This window comes from Vipera berus (assembly GCF_964194415.1).
Source record: "Vipera berus genome assembly, chromosome: 2".
Taxonomy (NCBI): Eukaryota; Metazoa; Chordata; class Lepidosauria; order Squamata; family Viperidae; genus Vipera; species Vipera berus.
Genome location: NC_138203.1, coordinates 22,009,012 through 22,029,223, shown reverse-complemented (window position 1 = coordinate 22,029,223; position 20,212 = coordinate 22,009,012). Strand labels below are relative to the sequence as shown.

General features: G+C 39.5%; 1 protein-coding gene across 2 annotated transcripts in view; it reads left to right on the top strand.

Moving 5' to 3' along the window:
- TMEM267 (transmembrane protein 267) overlaps positions 1–14,401 on the top strand; it is a 55,952-nt gene extending 41,551 nt beyond the window's left edge. For both annotated transcript variants that reach the window (XR_014024864.1, XM_081315692.1), the window contains 2 exons: positions 9,513–9,639; positions 14,172–14,401. Coding sequence is in view for 1 of the 2 variants with exons in the window: in XM_081315692.1 (XP_081171818.1) it covers positions 9,513–9,639; positions 14,172–14,376 (332 nt within the window). In the remaining variant the exon portion in view is untranslated. The remainder of the gene's footprint in view (positions 1–9,512; positions 9,640–14,171) is intronic.
- The last annotated feature ends 5,811 nt before the right edge of the window (positions 14,402–20,212 follow it).

Here is a 20,212-nt window from a genome sequence, read left to right as displayed (position 1 = left end):
AGCAAGCCTGTGCACCTGGTTCACAAACAAGTAGAGCCTTACTAAATGAGTTTATGAATTAGATTACAGCTTAAAGCTATAAGTGAACCAGGTTTTTAATATGTATCTTTCTTAGTAGTACCATTTTTAAAGGATACTCCAGCATATCTCTCAAGTGGTTCCTGTAATGTATTGGGCCTGTTTCACTTGAACTGTATCACGTGTGTTTGAATGCTGTTTAAGATTGCTTAATCAGGGAGTCTGTGTAAGGGTAGCTGGCTTTTCAAACAAGCAGTCTCCAGGATTACCATTGGTTGGTTCTAGGGCGGCAATAGGCTCCTTCAAACCTAGTGGCCAGCAGTATAAATAGCTGCATAGAAGCCTTGGTTACTAGTTCAGTTCCTGTTACTCACTAAAGCATGTTCCTGCCTGAACTCTCTCGCCTCGTCTCCTGCTTGGGAAGAATCCAGTATATATATATATATATATATATATATATATATATATATATATATATATATATATATATATATATATATATATATATATATATATATATATATATATATATATATATATATATATATATATATATATATATATATATATATATATATATATATATATATATATATATATATATATATATATATATATATATATATATATATATATATATATATATATATATATATATATGTATATATGTATATATGTCTATATGTATATATGTATATATGTATATATGTATATATGTATATATGTATATATGTATATATGTATATATGTATATGTGTATATGTGTATATGTGTATATGTGTATATGTGTATATGTATATATATGTATATATATGTATATATATGTATATATATGTATGTATGTATGTATGTATGTATGATATATATATATATACAATATATAATATATATATATATATCATACATATACACACACACACACACACACACATATATATGTATATATGTTATTATTAATATAATATTATATGTATATAATTTATATTATAATATATTACTATATATTATGTATTATACATACACACACACATAATATCAATATATATATATATATATATATATATATATATATATATATATATATATATATATAATAAAACATAACTCTCTTCTTTCTATAATTTATTCATCAAAACCATGCATTCATTTTTTTCCGTTTTACATAAGAACCTCATTTTTTTGTTTTACATAAGAAACCCTTACACAAGGGGTTTTCAGTCATCAATAAAGGTAGATACTGTCTTTTCTTTAATCAAAGAAGTCAATTAACTATCTCAGCAAATTCCATCAACTTTACCAACCACTCTTCCATTATAGGCAATGTCAAATCTTTCTATCTTCGTGCATCAAATAATCTCATTGCAGTTATCAAGTACAAAAGCAATGTTCCATGATTTTCCCCCCCAATTGTTTGTCCATTAATCCCAAAAGCAAAACCTCTGCTCTCTATTTTAAGTGTCTTTATACACTGTAGACAGTTTATCTAGAGACATATAACAATGATCCGTCATTTAGAAAAATTCTCTTTCAGATTATATCATAGTGTGAATGTTTACCCTTTCAACCACATATTTCCCCATTATTGCGTCCTTGATGATCTCTGACCTTGGTTGTTTTCTTGCAGACATTTTATTGCCCAAAGTAGGTAACATCATCAGTGCTGATGATATTACCTCCAGCAGTTGTGCTAATGAAATATCTCCATTTCATTACCCAAGAGATTATTTGATAGACAAAGATGGAAATGTCTGCAGGAAAAACAACCAAGCTTAGAGAGCACCAATGGCCCTCATTTCAATCCTGGACTACAAATATCCTCCTTTATTAATATTTTCCCATTTTATTAGGATCCTTTATCACACATTGAAGAACTTAAAGAGCCTCTTGTTGCGGGTGAAGAAGAAGAGTGCAAAGGTTGGGTTGAAACTTAACATTAAGAAAACCAAGATCATGGCATCCAGCCCTCTCAATTCCTGGCAAATAGATGGGGAAGAAATGGAGGTAGTGACAGATTTTATTTTCCTGGGCTCCAAGATCACTGGAGATGGGGACTGTAGCCAAGAAATTAAAAGACGCTTCCTCCTGGGGAGGAAAGCAATGGCAAATCTAGACAGCACACTAAAAAGCAGAGACATCACCCTGTCAACAAAAGTGTGTATAGTCAAGGCTATGGTCTTCCCAGTTGCAATGTATGGCTGTGAAAATTGGACCATAAAAAAGGTTGAGCGCCAAAGAATTGAGGCCTTTGAACTATGGTGCTGGAGAAGACTCCTGCGAGTCCCTTTGACTGCAAGGCAAACAAACCGGTCAGGCCTAGAGGAGATCAACCCTGACTGCTCTTTAGAAGGCCAGATCATGAAGTTGAAACTCAAATACTTTGGCCACCTAATGAGAAGGAAGGACTCACTGGAGAAGAGCCTAATGCTGGGAAAGGTTAAGATAAGAAGGGGACGACAGAGAATGAGGTGGCTGGATGGAGTCACTGAAGCAGTAGGCGTGAGCTCAAATGGACTTCAGAAGATGGTAGACGACAGGAAGGCCTGGAGGAATGCTGTCCATGGGGTCGCAATGGGTCAGACATGACTTCGCAGCTAACAACAACAACATCACACATTCTTTCACTTGTTCATCTTTTGTTTCAAATTTCAGTAAAAATTTATATATTTTAGCAATTACATATTCATCATTTGTACACCATTCTGTTCAAAGTTTCAACTGAAATAAACTCTGCATTAAATCTTTTTTTAGAAAAGTTTTATTGATTTTTTACAATAACAATCCTTAGAGCCTGGTGTGTTGTCTTGGTTCATATATTTTGGAAAAAACAATAGTAATTAATTAACAGTCAATAATAATTCATTTTTGTAAGTCCATAATTAGTATATTAATTAATAGTATATTTCTTTGATCTTCCCTTCTCCCAGTAGTATTCTCCTGCTTCAACCCTAAACAAATATCATTCTTAATATTTTCAATGCATAAATGGTTAAATATAAACATTTTTCAGGTTTGTACAAATAATAGCATCCATTTATGACATTTTTTATAAACTTGTGTTGTTTTTATAAAAATCATCTTATTAGTTCACCATATATCCTATTTTCATAGTTCTTAAGCTTAATCATAATTTTCTTAATATTGATATTATTATTATTTATTTTATTTATTTTATTTTAATTCCATTTATATCCCGCCCTTCTCCAAAGACTCAGGGCGGCTTACAAGCTTATTATTATTATTATTATTATTATTATTATTATTATTATTATTATTATTATTATTATTATTATTATTATCATCATCATCATCATCATCATCATCATCATCAAAACCCTTTAAAGTATAATCTTATCAGGGTTTTTTTTAATTTCTAGATTTATCCAGACTGTAGTATTCTAATTTTGATTTCGATATATTTGTTTTCCCCTTAAAGGTTAATTCGCCGCTTCAGTCTATGAGGGAGTGGGGGTTTAGTCCCCTCCCTTCACTTTCTGAGACTTTCTTACTTTGGGGATCTTTCCCAAGGACTTAGTTACAGAGTAGAGGAGAGAAGATTGATACTCTCACCAGTTCCAAGCATACTGTTATTCTGGTTCGTGCTCTTGGACCTTGGCTGCAAGTTGCTAGAGATAGATGCTGGTGTGCAGCTAGCCTTTCTCCTGTCATGTTAAAGGCCTTCCCCTAGATCAAACAGAATGATCGCCATCATTCTTTGATTATTGGGGCACCCTTATTTCTTCATCACCTCTCCAGGCTGACTTCAGACACATTTGGGGTCCCCTGGCAGGGTGAAATCAACCTTGGAGTGCGGAGCTCTGTAATCCCGCAGCTGTGCACTACAGCACAAAAATCGGAAGTCTCCTCTACATTAAATCTTTCAACAACTGTAAATAAGGGAACCATTGACAACTATATCTCTCTGCCATCAGTTTTTCACTTGATTTTATATTATATTTCCTTTTGACAAAATTCTAGAATTTCACAATAAGTTAACCATTTCTGCTTCACTATTATTTTTCTTCTATAAAATGCTTCTTGTGCTGAGATCCACAAAGATGCTTTGGGGCAGAACCTGGGTTTCTACCTATTTTGTCACTCAATATGGCACATCTTACATACAGATGTTTAAAATCCACATTAACTTGGACTTTGTCATACTACAAAGAACCATGCCATCAAAAACTCAGGTTTTATGTCCTTCTAACTCCAAGAGCCTTCTATTTCTCACAGCACTGACTCTTTCATCCAAAGCAAACAAGATGCAAACTACAGTTTAAAACCTGGTAAACACAGGCTTTCATCTTCCTGATAATCCATCTGATTCAGACATCTTTTTAGCTTATTTAGTTTAATCTTTTTTACAGTTTCCAAAACTTCCCTATTATTGCAGGTCCATTAATAATTTTCTCTGTTCCTCTGTAATCCTCAGTAAATTTTGTTTCCATCTATTTCCTCTAGACAGATGTCACTTCCTATATACAAGTTACAATAATATTGATGCAATGCTTTTTGTAGAGCTGTTATCCCCTCCCTCTTATAAGTTCATTTTTCTTTCCTTTTTTAAATTCTCATAATTTATATGTTAGCCACTTCTCTGGTTTATCTGCAAACTGAATGTTTTTGTTTTATCTAATTCATTTTATTTCAATTACTCTTACTATTAACAAAGTGAACTGACATTATAAAACCTTAATTTGTTGAGAAATATTTCTTTGGAAATTTCTTTAATTCTTCTTCTCTTTTTAGCTCATCCAAAGCTTGTGTTTTCTCTTGGCTCCTCTTTTGGCTCTTCACTATTATATTGTATGTAACCCCTAATGAAAGCTTTACTTGCATCCCAAACCATTCTTAAATTGACACCTTTACCTAAATTATTTAAAAAAAATTCTTCAATTTCTTTTTACAGTCTTTCACTATTGCTACTTTCTACAGCAATGTTTCATTTGGTCTCCATTTAAAAGCACTAGATTTTCATTTATAAACCAAACTCACAGGATTATGACCTGCAAATGTATTTTGTAATATCTCTACTTAGAAACCATAATAGCTGCATTCCCTGAAATGCAAATCACATCTTTTCTAAACAAATAGACATTTTAAAAAATCACATCTATCATCTCTTGAATTGCCATTTTTCTGTCTCCATGCATCAATCTGCCCTTAATCTGCCATCAAATCAAACAAAACCTTTGGTAATTTACCTCGATGGATTCTAATATTTTTCTCAAAAGTTCTATATAATTATGGGGAGATCATTCCTGTCCAATCCCCCATAAAATACTAATTTTCATGACAACTCTATTAATCTTTTTCACATTTACTTTTTGAGAATTCACATTTGCTAGAACTCCAGTTTTCAAAGAACCCTCCCTCCCTTCCTCCCTCCCTTCCTCCCTTCCTTCCTTCCTTCCTTCCTTCCTCTCCCTGTTGTACTCAGAGGGATTTACTCCCAAAGTATGTGTTCACAGGATTGGATCCAAAACCTGCTGGGGTACCAGTTTCTACAGCTGTGTGTCTGCTGGAGCCTCCTTATTTATTGACCATGTTTGTCTGTTTTACAGTGAAAAAGATCCTTTGATAGCTGTACATTTCTGCAGGCATTGAGAGAAGAGATAGCCTTCAATATGAAATTATCTGAAACTTTCAGAATTTTGTGTTTGTATGTGCATCCTTTTTTCTGCATGATCACTTAAAAACTTTTCTATGTGCTATTTCAAGACCTCACTCATTTCTAGATGTTAATTATTCTAATTAATTTAGGTAATGGACAAAGATGTTTTTCTTCCTGTAAAGTTTATCCAACAACCCCCAACTACACTGTGGATCAATTGTCTTGGTAATAGAGCTGTCAATAAACTACTCATGTCCCTGTCTCCTTCAGCCTGTCCCTGCCCCATCCATATTCCCTCTGTTAAACAGAGATTTAGTGCTGTCCTTAAGCATTAAACTCCATTCCGTCGCCCCGACTCCACTCGGATGCAAGGGGTTACAGCGTCATTAAAAGAAAAAAAAAACCAGAGATTTAGTGCTAATGAAAAATAGTTCTACTACGGAATTTTGCTAATCTTGATAGGGAAATCCTCTAATCCAGTGTTTCTCAACCTTGACCATTTGAAGTGGGATGGACATCAAGTCTCAGAGTTCTGAGACTTGAAGTCCATCCCTCATCAATTTTGGCATACTTTAAGATGTGTGGAATTCTGGGAGTTGAAGTCCCTGCATCTTAAAACTGCCATGTTTGTGAAACACTGCACTAATCTCTTTCCTTAACTTGCCTCACTTTAAGTCTGTAAAGACATCCTTACACACCCAAATGCCCTTTGTTGTCCACCTTCATGCTGATTGTCCACCTTTGTGCTGACATGGTGTCCTGATGCTTCCAGGATGGGACAACAGCACGTCTAACTTAAAGGCTCTTAGAATTATTTCCCTGCAAGGGTTCTGAGTGGGAACTATTCTTTGCTGGACTGATAAAAAGCAGAGATGGGTTGTCTTTCTCTTCTGTATCCTCTATGTTTCGTGGCTGGCAACTGTTTTGTGGAATGGCTAAAACAAACTTAAGGCCACAGAAGCCAAGACCTGAGATGAAACGCAGTCAGTCTCAGCTGGACAAGGGCAAACCCTTGGAGCCTTGGTGGAGCAGTGGGCTAATGCCCCCTTAAGTAACACCAGCTGCCTGCAATTAGTGCAGGTTCGCGTCCCACCAGGCTCAAGGTTGACTCAGCCTTCCATCCTTCCGAGGTAGGTAAAATGAGGACCCAGATTGTTGGGGGCAATAAGCTGACTTTGTAATAATGCCGCTTGGGAGGGGTGTGAAAGCCCTAATAAGCAGGCATATACATAGAATGAAGGCTACTGCTAAGTTTGTAAGCCGCCCTGAGTCTTCGGAGAAGGGCGGGATATAAATGGAATTAAAATAAATAAATAAAATAAATAAATAAAACCTAGATTTTACTGGCCATTCTGGGATATTATAAATACCCCATGAGGAAGGACTGTTAGATAATAATTGATGAGTATTAGAAAAAAGGTCAATGTTCACAGATAAGATGGGGACTTTTATTTCCTGTTTCTCTTCTTTTTTTTTCCTCAGGGAGTTTTCAGATACTGGTATTAAAGCTTGTAGAAAGGACATTTTACTTCAATCTTTACCATCTAACCTTCCTCTTAGCTCTATTTACTGCATACCTTGAGCCTAACCACCTTTTACTTTTTTTCACCAAAATGTAATGCAGGTAGTCCTTGACCACAACTGACCCCAAAATTTCCATTGCTAAGCAAGACAGTTATTGAGTTTTGCCCCGTTTTATGAGTGAATCACTGCAGTTATTAAGTTAGTAACATGGTTGATAAGTAAATCTGGCTTCCCCATTGACTTTGTTTGTCAAAGGTTGCAAAAGGTGACCATTAGACACCGTAACCGTCATAAATATGAGTCAGTTGCTAAGCATCTGAATTTTGAACACTTTTTTTAAAAAAAAAGTATATACAATTTTAAAAGAGAATATGCTTAAAAGACAGCTAACACTAATTTAGATGGAAGAAAAATGAGGAGATAAGGATATTACCATACCTAATATAGACATTGAAAATCCAAGGAGAGGAGCTGCTCAGACATCACCCCTGAATTGTATCAGAAGAGGAATGGGAGGGAAGAAAGGAGAGGAGAGAGGGAAGAGAGTAGAGGAGGGGGAAGGAAGTAGGAAGGTTAGAGGAAAAGAGGAGAAGTGGGGAGAAATGGGAGGGGAGTGGTGAGGGAAAGAGGAGAGGAGAGGAAGAAGAGGGAAGTAGGAAAGAAAGGAGAAAGTGAGAAAGAAAGTAGAGAAGGTGGAAGAGAGAGAAGGAGGGTGGATACAGTGAAAAGGGAAATGGATGAGCAGCACCCAAATGTATGTATTTATGTATGGCGATATATTTGTTGACTTGTTTGTGGAAGAAATGGGAAAATTTTGAACACTTGATCACAGGGATGCTGCAAAGGTCGAAAGTGTGAAAAATGGTAATGAGTTACTTTTTTCAATGGTGTTGTAACTTCAAATGGTCACTAAAGGAAAGGTTTTAGGTCTAAGGACTACTGGTACTTAAAATCTCTGTTTGGATTCCAGGCAATTCCCTATGACTCCTGTACAAAATTGTATTCCATTCGCACTTTGCATTGATGTTTGCCTAATCTCTAGCAGTCAGTAGGTTTTACTTTGTCACAAAATCTTCTGCTTACAGAATCTGTTCCTTAGGATTTTACTTTTATCCATTTCCCCCTGCTTTTAGTCACCACGATGTAAAAAAGATGTCGAGACTCTAGAAAGAGTACAGAGAAGAGCAACAAAGATGATTGGGGGACTGGAGGCTAAAACATATAGGGAACGGTTGCTGGAATTGGGTATGTGTAGTTTAATGAAGAGAAGGGTGAGGGGTGACATGATAGCAGTGTTCCAATATCTCAGAGGCTGCCACAAAGAAGAGGGAGTCAAGCTATTCTCCAAAGCACCTGAAGGCAGGACAAGAAGCAACGGATGGAAACTAATCAAGGAGAGAAGCAACTTAGAACTAAGGAGAAACTTCCTGACAGTTAGAACAACTAACCAGTGGAACAACCTGCCTCCAGAAGTGGTGAATGCTCCAACACTGGAAGTTTTTAAGAAGAGACTGGACAGCCATTTGTCTGAAATGGTATAGGGTTTCCTGCCTGAGCAGGGGGTTGCACTAGATAACCTCCAAGGTCCCTTCCAAATTATTATTATTATTAATAACATCAAAAACAGAAAATATGGCACATATATATATATACTTTATATGTATATATAAAGTCGGCTCAAAAACTGTTAAGAGAGAAAAGTTGTTTTACAGATGCCAGAGAAACAAGATTTATTCTGGGATTTTAAAAAAGATTTCAGAAAGTGCTGTGATACATCCATTGCCTCTGATCTCAATAAGTCCTTTGCAATTGATTGATGGTGATTTTGTCAATGCCAATGATGTTAAATGGTGCTCCAGATGTTGATGTTGTTTTTCCCTTTTTGCTTCCTGGGTAGATGCTGAGTTCCATACATCAAACTAGATTGGCTTGCATTAGTATTTACAGACTGCAAGTCATTTGGGGATACCCCTTTTTCTTCATTAAACTGAGCAATGGATGTGTTTACGTTTCCAGTTTTTAAGTTGAAAATCTGTAACCTTTTGTTCTTATGTGATAGCCAGTACTATTTCTAACTAGCTTCTGTAATTTATTCCCTTTTTTCCCTATAAAGGTAAATGCCTACACTTGGCAACTAAATACCATGATTATTATAATGCTTGCTCAAGGAGTAACTGTGTTGACTTGATTTCTTGAAATTTTATTGTCAAGCACTTAGAGAACTTCATTACAATTCTAGTAGCACTTGATATATAGCTATTCAGTATATAGTCTCAGTCAAGCAGCCCTTATTTTTAGCCACACTGAATTCACTGGTTACTGGATTATAATAAAAAATAATGTTTTCTATTTCTTCTAGCTATATTTCCTGTCTTCTTTGACTGTTGCACAGAAGTAGCCAATCACATCCCCAAAAGATGGTTAAGAAGGGTGGTGAAATTTGAGATCCAAAAGAGTGATGATTTATGCAGAATACCGGCTGTGATGTAAGTGATACACAACACAACAATTGTACACCACAAAGGAGCCTTGGTGGCGCAGTGGGCTAATGCCTCCTTAAGTAACAACAGCTGCCTGCAATTAGTGCAGGTTCGAGTCCCACCAGGCTCAAGGTTGACTCAGCCTTCCATCCTTCCAAGGTAGGTAAAATGAGGACCCAGATTGTTGGGGGCAATAAGCTGACTTTGTAATAATGCCGCTTATGGGGGCCCAAAAGTCCTAATAAGCAGGCATATACATAGAATGAAGGCTATTGCTAAGCACATTGGTTTGTGCTTAAATTGTAAGCCGCCCTGAGTCTTCGGAGAAGGGCGGGATATAAATGGGATTAAAATAAAAATAAATAAATAAAATAAAATATACATGTACATGTATATCCAACAACAGGGTATTCCAACAAAATGGATATCCATGAGACTTCATCAAAAAGTGCCTGACCGCTCAATCCAATATAGCATAACCAACACAAGCTGTAAAAAAGATAACACTACCATACATCATAAATAAGCACATAGACATAAACCATATCTATATACCATTCAAAAGAGACAATCTACAAGCCGAAAAGGGAACAAAAGACCAAAACACCTGCCACCACCAATCAGCACCCGGATGAGCATAGATTAACTCCAAGATTAACATCAGACCAACAATTAAAAAGTAAACAGTACCCTAGTCAAGGATCTGCCAAATAAGCTAACCTAAACAGCCCAACCAAAGGACCACCAAGACTACTCCCACCAACAGGGCTAGCCAGGGCTTTTTTTCTCATAGAACGCTCAGAACGGCGTTCTGGCACCTTTTTTTTTGCAAAAAAAGCTTCCTCTATTGCAGGGGTGTCAAACTCAATTTAATTGAGGGCCGCATCAGCATTGCGGTTGCCCTCAGGGGGCTGGGTGGGTATGGCCAGGGTGGGTGTGGCCTACTGGGTGGGCATGGCTAGAGTGCGTATGGCCTACTGGGTGGGCATGGCCAGCTCTACATCGTTCACATCAAGGGTGCCTATGGGTGCCTGGGTGGGAGTGGGACAGATCTGAGGGTCTCTGGCAGAAGGAGGGTCTCTGGGCCAGGGCCAAGGCAGTGGGGGCCGTTCCCTCACTGTTTCCAGGATGGCTTCGTGGGCCACATGAAAGCACTTTGCAGGCCAGATCCGGCCCCCGGGCCTTGTGTTTGACATGTCTGCTCTATTGGCTTTCGAAAGCCTATTGCAGTGGTAGGCAATCTTGGCTCTTTTTTATGACTCGTGGACTTCAACTCCCAAAAATCCTGAGCCAGCCATGCTGAGGGGAAAGAGAGAGGTTTCCAAGCTGAGCCACACTGCCTGAGGAATTCTGGGAGTTGAAGTCCTTGAGTCATAAAAGAGCCAAGGTTGCCTACCCTGCACTAGAGGAGGACATTAAAATTATTTACAAGGTTACTTCTTTAGGAACTAAACTTTTTGAATCTAAAACAGCTAATTAAAAAAAAAGCCAACAGGAAAGAATCTCACATTTTTTATTTGCTTCTGTCTTTTGGAAGGTAAAATTAGATAACAAAATAATCTATTTCCTATGTTAACATCTCTGCGATGAAATCAATAAAGGTAACAGGAAAGAAATGAGAAACATTTTTCTCAATGTAATATGTCTAATTTAGCTGATGCTAGAAAAAAATAGTATCTTTTGTACATACGCTATTACAACTAAACCACTTTAAATTAAACAATTCTTAAGAATGAAATATTCTTAATTTGGACTTTGCTTTTACTGTTTGGACTGTTGTGTGTTTTGAAAAATAGATTATTTAGAATCTAGTTATGTTGCACTTCAATCTTTAAATAATTAACCTAGTATATACATAACAATATACAATGTTTTCCATGGTGAGCTTAACATCAATAACAACATTTATTAAAAAGGCTAAAATAATGTCTGGTGGTATTATCTGTACATTAAAATTTTGTTTAGTCACAATCTTTCACTTTTCACATTCTGGACAAGCAATGGTCATGTAACCTAGCAAAAGATGTTACATATGTGCATAAGCGTAGTCAGTAGCATATGCCTTTTTAAAAATATTAAACATGCAAAGAAACAAAAAAAATTCCAAAATATCTGTAGTACATTAAGAAATGCCAACTTTGCAACCAATATTTCTCATCCATAACTATGGCACCCTAAGGATACCTGCATACATGCAAATGCTTCTCTGGGATCAGTAACACAGCAGGGATTGCTTTTTCCTTCCAGTAACAGATTGCTGGGAAATACCAAACATGGCCTTGAGAATTCCAATGTTTGTTACAAATTTTTCTGGATGTGGTTGGAAAGAATCCTAGAAATGCCAGCACAAATACATCACACTTGCTGAACATGCGCACACAACTAATTACAATCTTCAATTATATGTGATATATCTAAAATGAGATGGGCTGTCTAAACTGCAACTTGCAAACCATTCCGTTTTGTGGCAAAACAATCCAGGACAAGCTGATTAGCAGAGCTTAGAGAGGATTCATTAACACAATTTTTGGGAAGGAAAGAAGCAGAAGGACAGTTTAACATCTTCCATTTGATGTTATGTTACGTAACATCTTCTGGGAGTTTAAGTCCATGAGTCATAAAAGAGCCAAGGTTGCTTACCCCGGGTCTATTGGCTTTCAAAAGCCAATAGGAATTGCTGCTGAGCACGCCAAAAAACCCGGCCGGCAAACGTTGCACAGGCAAGTTGTCTGCAGCGAAGGCAGGAACTTTGCACCCCTCCCTGCTGCCCAACTACACCATCTCAACTAGGTAAGATATTATTTGCAAATAGGATGGCAATAAACAATTTAGGCTGCGTTTACATCAGGGCATTTCAACCTTTTCAGGAATTGTACCATTTTTAGGACATGGCAATATTCAAGCACCACCAGTGCTTAACAAGGTGTTAAAAACCTGATGTCTAAAAAAAAGGGGGGGTATTTTGGGTTTCATTGGTTAGATTCATTTATTGATATAGAAATGGCTAGTTTATAATATTATAGAAAAGCAAAAAGTTGAGGTTCAATGTTAGTGCTTCCTTCTACTCCTGCAACAGAGGAAGTCAGAAGTCAGTGCCTTTTCTTTTTCCCTTCTCCCCCTCACTTTTCCCTTTTTATCTCACCCTTCACTCGCAAAAGCCCCCCCCCACTCACTCACACTTTGCTCACAAAAGCCTCCAGTCACTCTCTCTCACTCCTCCATTTCTTTCAAAGGCACCTCGTTCAGTCTCTCCCCCATTCACTCCGTCTCTTTCAAAGGCCTCTTGTTCACTCGCTCACTTACTGCCCTGTCGCTTCCAAACACCATTTGCTCGTTCACACACTCACTTACTGCCCCGTCGCTTCCAAATGCTTCGAAACGGCACTTGCTCGCTCGCTCACTTACTGCATTTGGAAGTGACAGGGCAGTAAGTGAACAAGTGCTGGTGCCAGAGGCCATCAGCTGTTTGGTGTCGGAGACCACTGCCATGAGGAACACAGCTCTGGGTCAGGGTTCGGAGCAGCTCTGGGTGGGGGCTCAGCACGGGCCGTGGCATGGTAACTGCGGGGAGGGGAATCCCCATGGCATGTGGCTCTGTGCCGCAGAGACGGGGGATGCAAAGGATGGGCGGTGACGCCGTAGCACAGACATGTCGAACACAAGGCCCGGGGGCCGGATCTGGCCCGCGAAGTGGTTTCATGTGGCCCCCGAAGCCATCCTGGAAACAGGGAGGGAACGGCCCCCACTGCCTTGGCCCTGGCCCAGAGACCCTCAGATCTGTCCCACTCCTGCCCAGGCCCTCATAGGCACCCTTGATGCGAATGATGCAGAGCTGGCCACGCCCACCCAGTAGGCCATACTCACTCTAGCCATGCCCACCCAGTAGGCCATGCCCACCCAGGCCACACCCACCCGGCCCCCTGAGGGCAACTGCAATGCTGACACGGCCCTCAGTGAAATTGAGCTTGACACCCCTGCCGTAGCAAGACACCAGCATTGCTCCCAGTGACAGCACCTCTGAGTTCCGGCACCTTTTTTTTTTTTTAGAAAAAAAGCACTGGGGCTAGCCACTGGAATATAAATCAAGAGCAAACCACACTCTTTACTATCACTGATAATATCTAGTTTGGGTAATGAGACATCTGCAAGGAAACAACCAAGCTCAGAGAGCACCAAGGACCTTTGTGCTTACTACCAAGCATTACCTTTGCTTTCTTTTGCCACAGTCATTATCCTTCTACATTATTTTTTTTTTTGTATTTTGAGACTTTCTCCAGTTCGCTCTCTTCTTTTCTGCTCTTGCCAGGTACTGTGACATCCACTGTCCACTCATTTTGTCCTTTTTATTCATAACTGTTAAGTCTGGGTGCTATGTGGCAAATGCTTGTCTCTTTGAATTCTAAAGTCACTCTAGATTCTTTATTGTCTCTTACTTGTCTATTTTATGGTCCCACCAGTTCTTGACTGCAGACAAATTATATTCTTTGCAGATATTGTTATTAGTCCTTTTTAAAATCTTTTTTTTCTCATCCTCATAGCCTTCACACCAGGCGCAAAAAGCTATGTGTAAGTTCATTGAATAAAAATGTGAAGAGATGGATGAAGCAAATGACCAGGTGTTGCCAGAGAAGTGATCCAGAAATCTGGAGAAGAAGAAAACTCATTAGAGGGAGGAAAACTATGAGGAAAGATCACATATTTGCTATGTGCAAGAAAGATGCTGCAATCTGTACCAAGCAATAAATATGGCAAAAGTCTCAGAATAATGGATCCCATAAACATTTTAACTTGTCTTTCATTTAAAACTCCTTCCTGAAAAGACCACCACAACTGAATGTTTGCAGGTAATAGCCAGGTCCACAAATCATAAAATGTTCTTAGTTTGCACATTCTGTTTAAGTCATGACCTGTGATTGACAAAGCACATTGTGTAGAGTCATGCAAGATACTAACCATCATACGATCATTGCTTTTGGCTTATACAGGTAGTCCTCAACTTACAACCATTCATTAGTGGCACTTCAAACTTACAATGGCACTAAAAAATGATTTACGACTATTGCAACCTGAATTAAAGTAACTAGAAGAATAAATTCTATAGACATGGCAGGATCCCTACAAATACATCAAACACATTAGCCCCAGATCAGGCAACAGAGCCCGGGGATAAGGACTTCTTGGACACACAAGACAGAGATTGGGTATCATCCTTAAATCTGGGGGCAGGATGCTATTCTAGAGCAGGCACACCATATGACATTGCATGACATATCACAACTTTTCCCCCCATTGCCGGCAATGGGGTGGGCGTGCTTTTGGCATGACCATCCAGCCTGCGGGCCGTGGACCGGCTGTTTGACACGCCTGTTCTAGAGTGTGTGGCTGGGACAGAGAAGGCAGACTTCCTAGGCCCCATATAATGGCAGCGCTTAATAGACTGGATCTGAAATGTCCCCACTCTACCCAAATATAGCAGACAAGCAGAAACAAAGGGGGATAGGCACTCAGATAACTAGGCTCTATGCCATGTTGCACACACATACACTTTTGCAATTGATCACAGATGTGTAGTTGTTCTCATCTTTAAGCTATCATACATATGTGTTAAAAGATAGCTACTTGTCTCTTTTTGAAAATAAGTCCTCCACACGTCTCCCCTTACCACTGATTCCCTGTTTTCATGACACTCTTTCCCATGCTGCCACTATTAGGTAAAGGTAAAGGTTCCCCCGCACATGCGTGCTAGTCGTTTCCGACTCTAGGGGCCGGTGCTCATCTCCGTTTCAAAGCTGAAGAGCCAGCGCTTGTCCGAGGACGTCTCCGTGGTCATGTGGCCGGCATGACTAGACGCCAAAGGCGCACGGAACGCTGTTACCTTCCCACCGTAGTGGTCCCTATTTTTCTACTTGCATTTTTACGTGCTTTCGAACTGCTAGGTGGGCAGAAGCTGGGACGAGTAACAGGCGCTCACTCTGTTACGCGGCACTCGGGATTCGACCTGCCAAACTGCCAACCTTCTGATCGACAAGCTCAGTGTCCTAACCCACTGAGCCACCGCGTCCCTGGCTGCCACTATTAAAGGTACACAAATAAAAATTGCTATCACTATCCATTAATCCCTGGGAGATAATAAGCTTGGGTAGGGATTCAATCCCAAAGGGCCAAGTCTAAGGTGGGGAGAACTTTTGTCTTCTTTCTTCTTTGTTTCCCTCATCTTCCCCATCTGCATTCAGTCTGTAAGCCCTATGGCCATGGGGATGCCTCACTCCCCAGTAGGAAAGGGAGCAGGTGAGCAAAGCAGAGAAATTCCTTGTTGTCATCACATGTTCACTTTATGTGCAAAGCATCTTGTCTTTCCCCAGTCCCTCTGAGCAGCTACACCAATTCCCATCCCCAGTGCTCCGGCCCTGCTTTGCTCTTAGCATCTGCTTCTGCTCACTGTATACATCATCTCCATTCCCAATTGTTCCCTTTAAGATCAAGAATATAAGAAAGATCACCTAGCGTCTGACTTTCCACCACGAATCTGCTGCTGTTATATAGTTATGTTGCCATAAAAGGGTTAAAACTGAAGAAACTGAAGGTGACTCCCTCTGGAACATTCCATGATTATTGTTTCCAGAGGCTTCGGAAAGTTTTGTCTCCTTTTGATATAAATAATATGAATTATTGCTTATTTGTCTGTCTCTATTTTCATGCTTTTGTCTGCCTTTTAAAGCATTTTACCAGTTCACTGCTATTTTAGGACTGAGAACAAGTACGGTAAACATAAAGCTATATTTTTTTGCTGGCTGTATTGAATGGTGTGTGCACTTGCTCTGATCTGTATATAGGCTGGGAGCATGCTGGCTATAAACAACACTGGAAATTGGAGACAGTAATGTTCCAGTCCAACTTACAGCAATTGTAGAATAAATTAGTCTATGATGCTGTTTAAATAAAGGTAGCCAGGCTGAGCTGAGTCTCTCAGTGACAAATGGCAAAGACATTTAGGCCATAAACAAAAATATACTCTATTAACAACAGAGCCAGTTTGGTCTAGTGGTTAAGTCACCAGGCTAGAAAGCAGGAGAACGTGAGTTCTAGTCTCACCTTTAGGCATGAAAGTCACAGGGTGACCTTGAGCCAGTCACTCTCTCTCAGCCTAACCCACCTCACAGGGTTGTCATTGTATGGAAAATAGGAAGAGGAAGGTGTGTTGGGTATATTTGCCACCTTGAATTATTTGTAAAAATAATAAAGGCAGGATACTAATAAATAAATCTCAATCTGAGTACATACACCACAGCCTAAGATGGCACTTTATACATAATTCACTCTAATGCAATCTATTAGTAAAAGGCATGGAAAATATTCAGTGCCACTGAATATTCCATGTTTCCTTTATTCGCTGTATGTAACAAAAGTAAAACTGTAGCACACAAGCTAAACCAGTTGCATTTTACAAAAGCTTTATCATGCAATGACTGTCACAATCTTCCTCTTTAATCATATATCTCATTCCCAACACAGGCTGAACAGCCTTTTGGAATTTCATAATCCATGAGAAAAGTATTATTTTCCTCCTGAAAACAAGATTATCTCACCACCATTTCAGATCTATAATATTTTGCCATTATTATCTTCGGGGTGTGGCTAGAGTTAGAAGATGGCCTATAAAAATGTCAACCGAACCATTTCAGCCAGTCTATAATCTTCATAAGTGAATGCCTGAGTCCTGCAAATAACTGAACCACCACTTGGTTTCATGTACCTTAACTGAAGATTGGATATTGCTGTGAAATTGTAAGAATATGTAAACAAGAACTACAAAATAGCTCTGGATTTCTCAGGCGTTTTAGGAAGGTGGAATCTGTGATAGATCAGAATACTCACACACACCCCAAATCACTTTTTATTAAGATGACCTGTTCAGGCCGAGGAGAGAAGTATAAATGATTCAAATAAATAAATATACACATGATTGTATATTAACATAACATAAAAACAATATTGTGTGCATCTATGTGACACACAAATGAGCATGCAATAATGAAAGGACTCTAGAACATGGCTTTTCAACCAGTGGTACGGGTACCACCTGTTATACATTGGCACCTGGCAGGTGGTACGCGACCATCCTAGAAAAGTGGTAGCGGGGGAGGGGAATGAGCTGAACCGGTGGCAGCATCGCACAAGCCTGAGCGAGAGATGGCTGGAGCTGCAGGGCTGTCAGGGCTGAGCAAAAGGGCCAGGATCAGCACTTCTTTGGGGCTGTCAGGGCTCAGTGGAAGTGCCAGGCTCCAGTTGGAGCTCGGCGCTGATCCTTGCGCTTCTGAGCCCAGAAGAAGCACCGATCAGCTGGAATGTTGCAGCATCTCCAGGGTCTTGTGATTTACATTCAGATGCTTGGCAACTGATTCATATTTATAACAGTCACAGTGTCCCAGGGTCATGTGAAGTGACCAAAACCTGCTGCAACCACCCAGCAGACGGGGGGAATAAAAACCAAACACCCCCCACCCTACCCCCGCTGCCAATCCTTAACAGAAATGTTCACAACAATGAAAACCTTGGACAGGAGGAAGAGCACTGCCGGGCAGGCAGGCAAGTGTCTTGCTCGACTGTGGCTTGTGGGGGGGCACTTTTTTCAGTGCCATTGTAACTTCAAACAGTCACTGCAAGCAAACTGTTGTAAGTCGAGGACTACCTGTACTTCATTTTTTCCCCTTTTTTTTTGGTCATCAAGTTTTTGACACCTTGCTAGGTGACTGGTGGTACTTGGATGTTGCCATATCCTAAAAGTGGTACAATGGGTGAAAAGGTTGAAAAGCCCTGCTCTAGAAAGTCTCTCATTCACACAACGTAACAGCAATCTGGGGTGAGGCAAAACAGCAGGAGCATTCCAGTATTTCAGTGTTGTTGGAAAACTCACATCTATTTCATGCAAAAGACATGCAGCTTTGAGAATACAAAAAAGGTTTTCACAAACATTTGTATTATGCATAACACACACACACAAACACACACACACACACACACACACACGTAGGCAACAATCAAGCACAGCACATGAATCACTAAAACAGGTCATCATTTTTAAGTGCAGGAACCCTATCAAGTTCTGCCAGTCTACTCCCTTGCTGATACAGTACAGTCCTATTTTGAGATACTGTACATCATGCATCAGGCAGGTTGTATAGATTTCCCAATGTGTAATTAATCCTCAGTTGACTAATTATCATAACAAGACAGTCTCTTTAAATTGCAGTAAAGGCACACAAAGCATCTTCTGCAAAAATAAAGTACAGTAGCTCTGTCTAAAACAAGTAATCCTATACTGTAATCCACTTAACTGAGAGCAAGTGCTACCTCAGTGAACTTTCAGCTTGAGGGGGGAAGGCAGTTAAGGATGTCTTACTGCAAAGAGTACATAGCAACTAAAAAAAGGAAAACAATAAAGTGCAGTTTTATACATTTGCCTTTCTCATCCTGATCCACCCAAATGTGATTGGGTTAGAACTTTGATCTGGAATTAGTTGGGTTCCAATCTAGCCTGTCTGGAGACTGCCATATTGGAGAGGGTATCTATACAATTCTTTTTAAAGAAAGAGGAAATTAAAGTCTTCTTTAAATCAAAATTGACTCGTGGTGACTTTATGGACTTTTCCAGGTGCTTTTCATGACAAGAGAATAGAAGGAGCTTGCCATAACTTAATCATCATCATCATCATCATCATCTTATTTTCTAAGTCATCCTCATTACCTTGGCACAGAGTGATTGGTGTCTTAGCTTGCAAACATCCCAGGCAGATTTTTCCCTTGTGTATCATTTAGCTTGGAATATTGATACCAATATTGTAACAGCGTTCCGTGCGCCTTTGGCGTCTAGTCATGCCGGCCACATGACCACGGAGACGTCCTCAGACAAGCGCTGGCTCTTCGGCTATGAAACGGAGATGAGCACCGGCCCCTAGAGTCGGAAACGACTAGCACGCATGTGCGGGGGAACCTTTACCTTTACCTTTTTTTATTGATACCAAAAGGGAGTGCGATGGTTCAGTGGTTAAACATGCTCAGCTGGAAAGCTGACAGCCTGGGTTCAAACCTGAGTGCCACGTGACAGGGTGACCTCCTGTTACTTGCCCCAGCTCCTGCCAACCTAGCAGTTTGAAAGCATGCAAATTCAAGTAGATAAATAGATACCACTTCAGTGGGAAGGTAACAGTGTTCTGTGCACCTTGATGTGTAGTCATGCTGGCCACATGTCTGTGGAAATGTCTTTGGGCAACTCTAACTTCCTTAGGTAAGAAATGAAGATGAGTACTCCCCCTAGAGTCGGACACAACCGGAAAAGGGAAACTTTTAGCTTTATTGATACCAAGCTCTGGTGCTGGATTGCATGGGATTTTTTTTATCCAACATTGTCTTCCCCAATAGTGTCACATTATGACACAATTTTGCCATAATAGACAGGATGGATGTGCCATAGTGCCAGAACTGAGAAAAGCATCTTTGGAGGGATGATCCTGATCATCCCTAATGAAGATATGGCCACAGGGGGGAGGGGGAGGATCCATCTGTAGTAAATGGTCCTGCA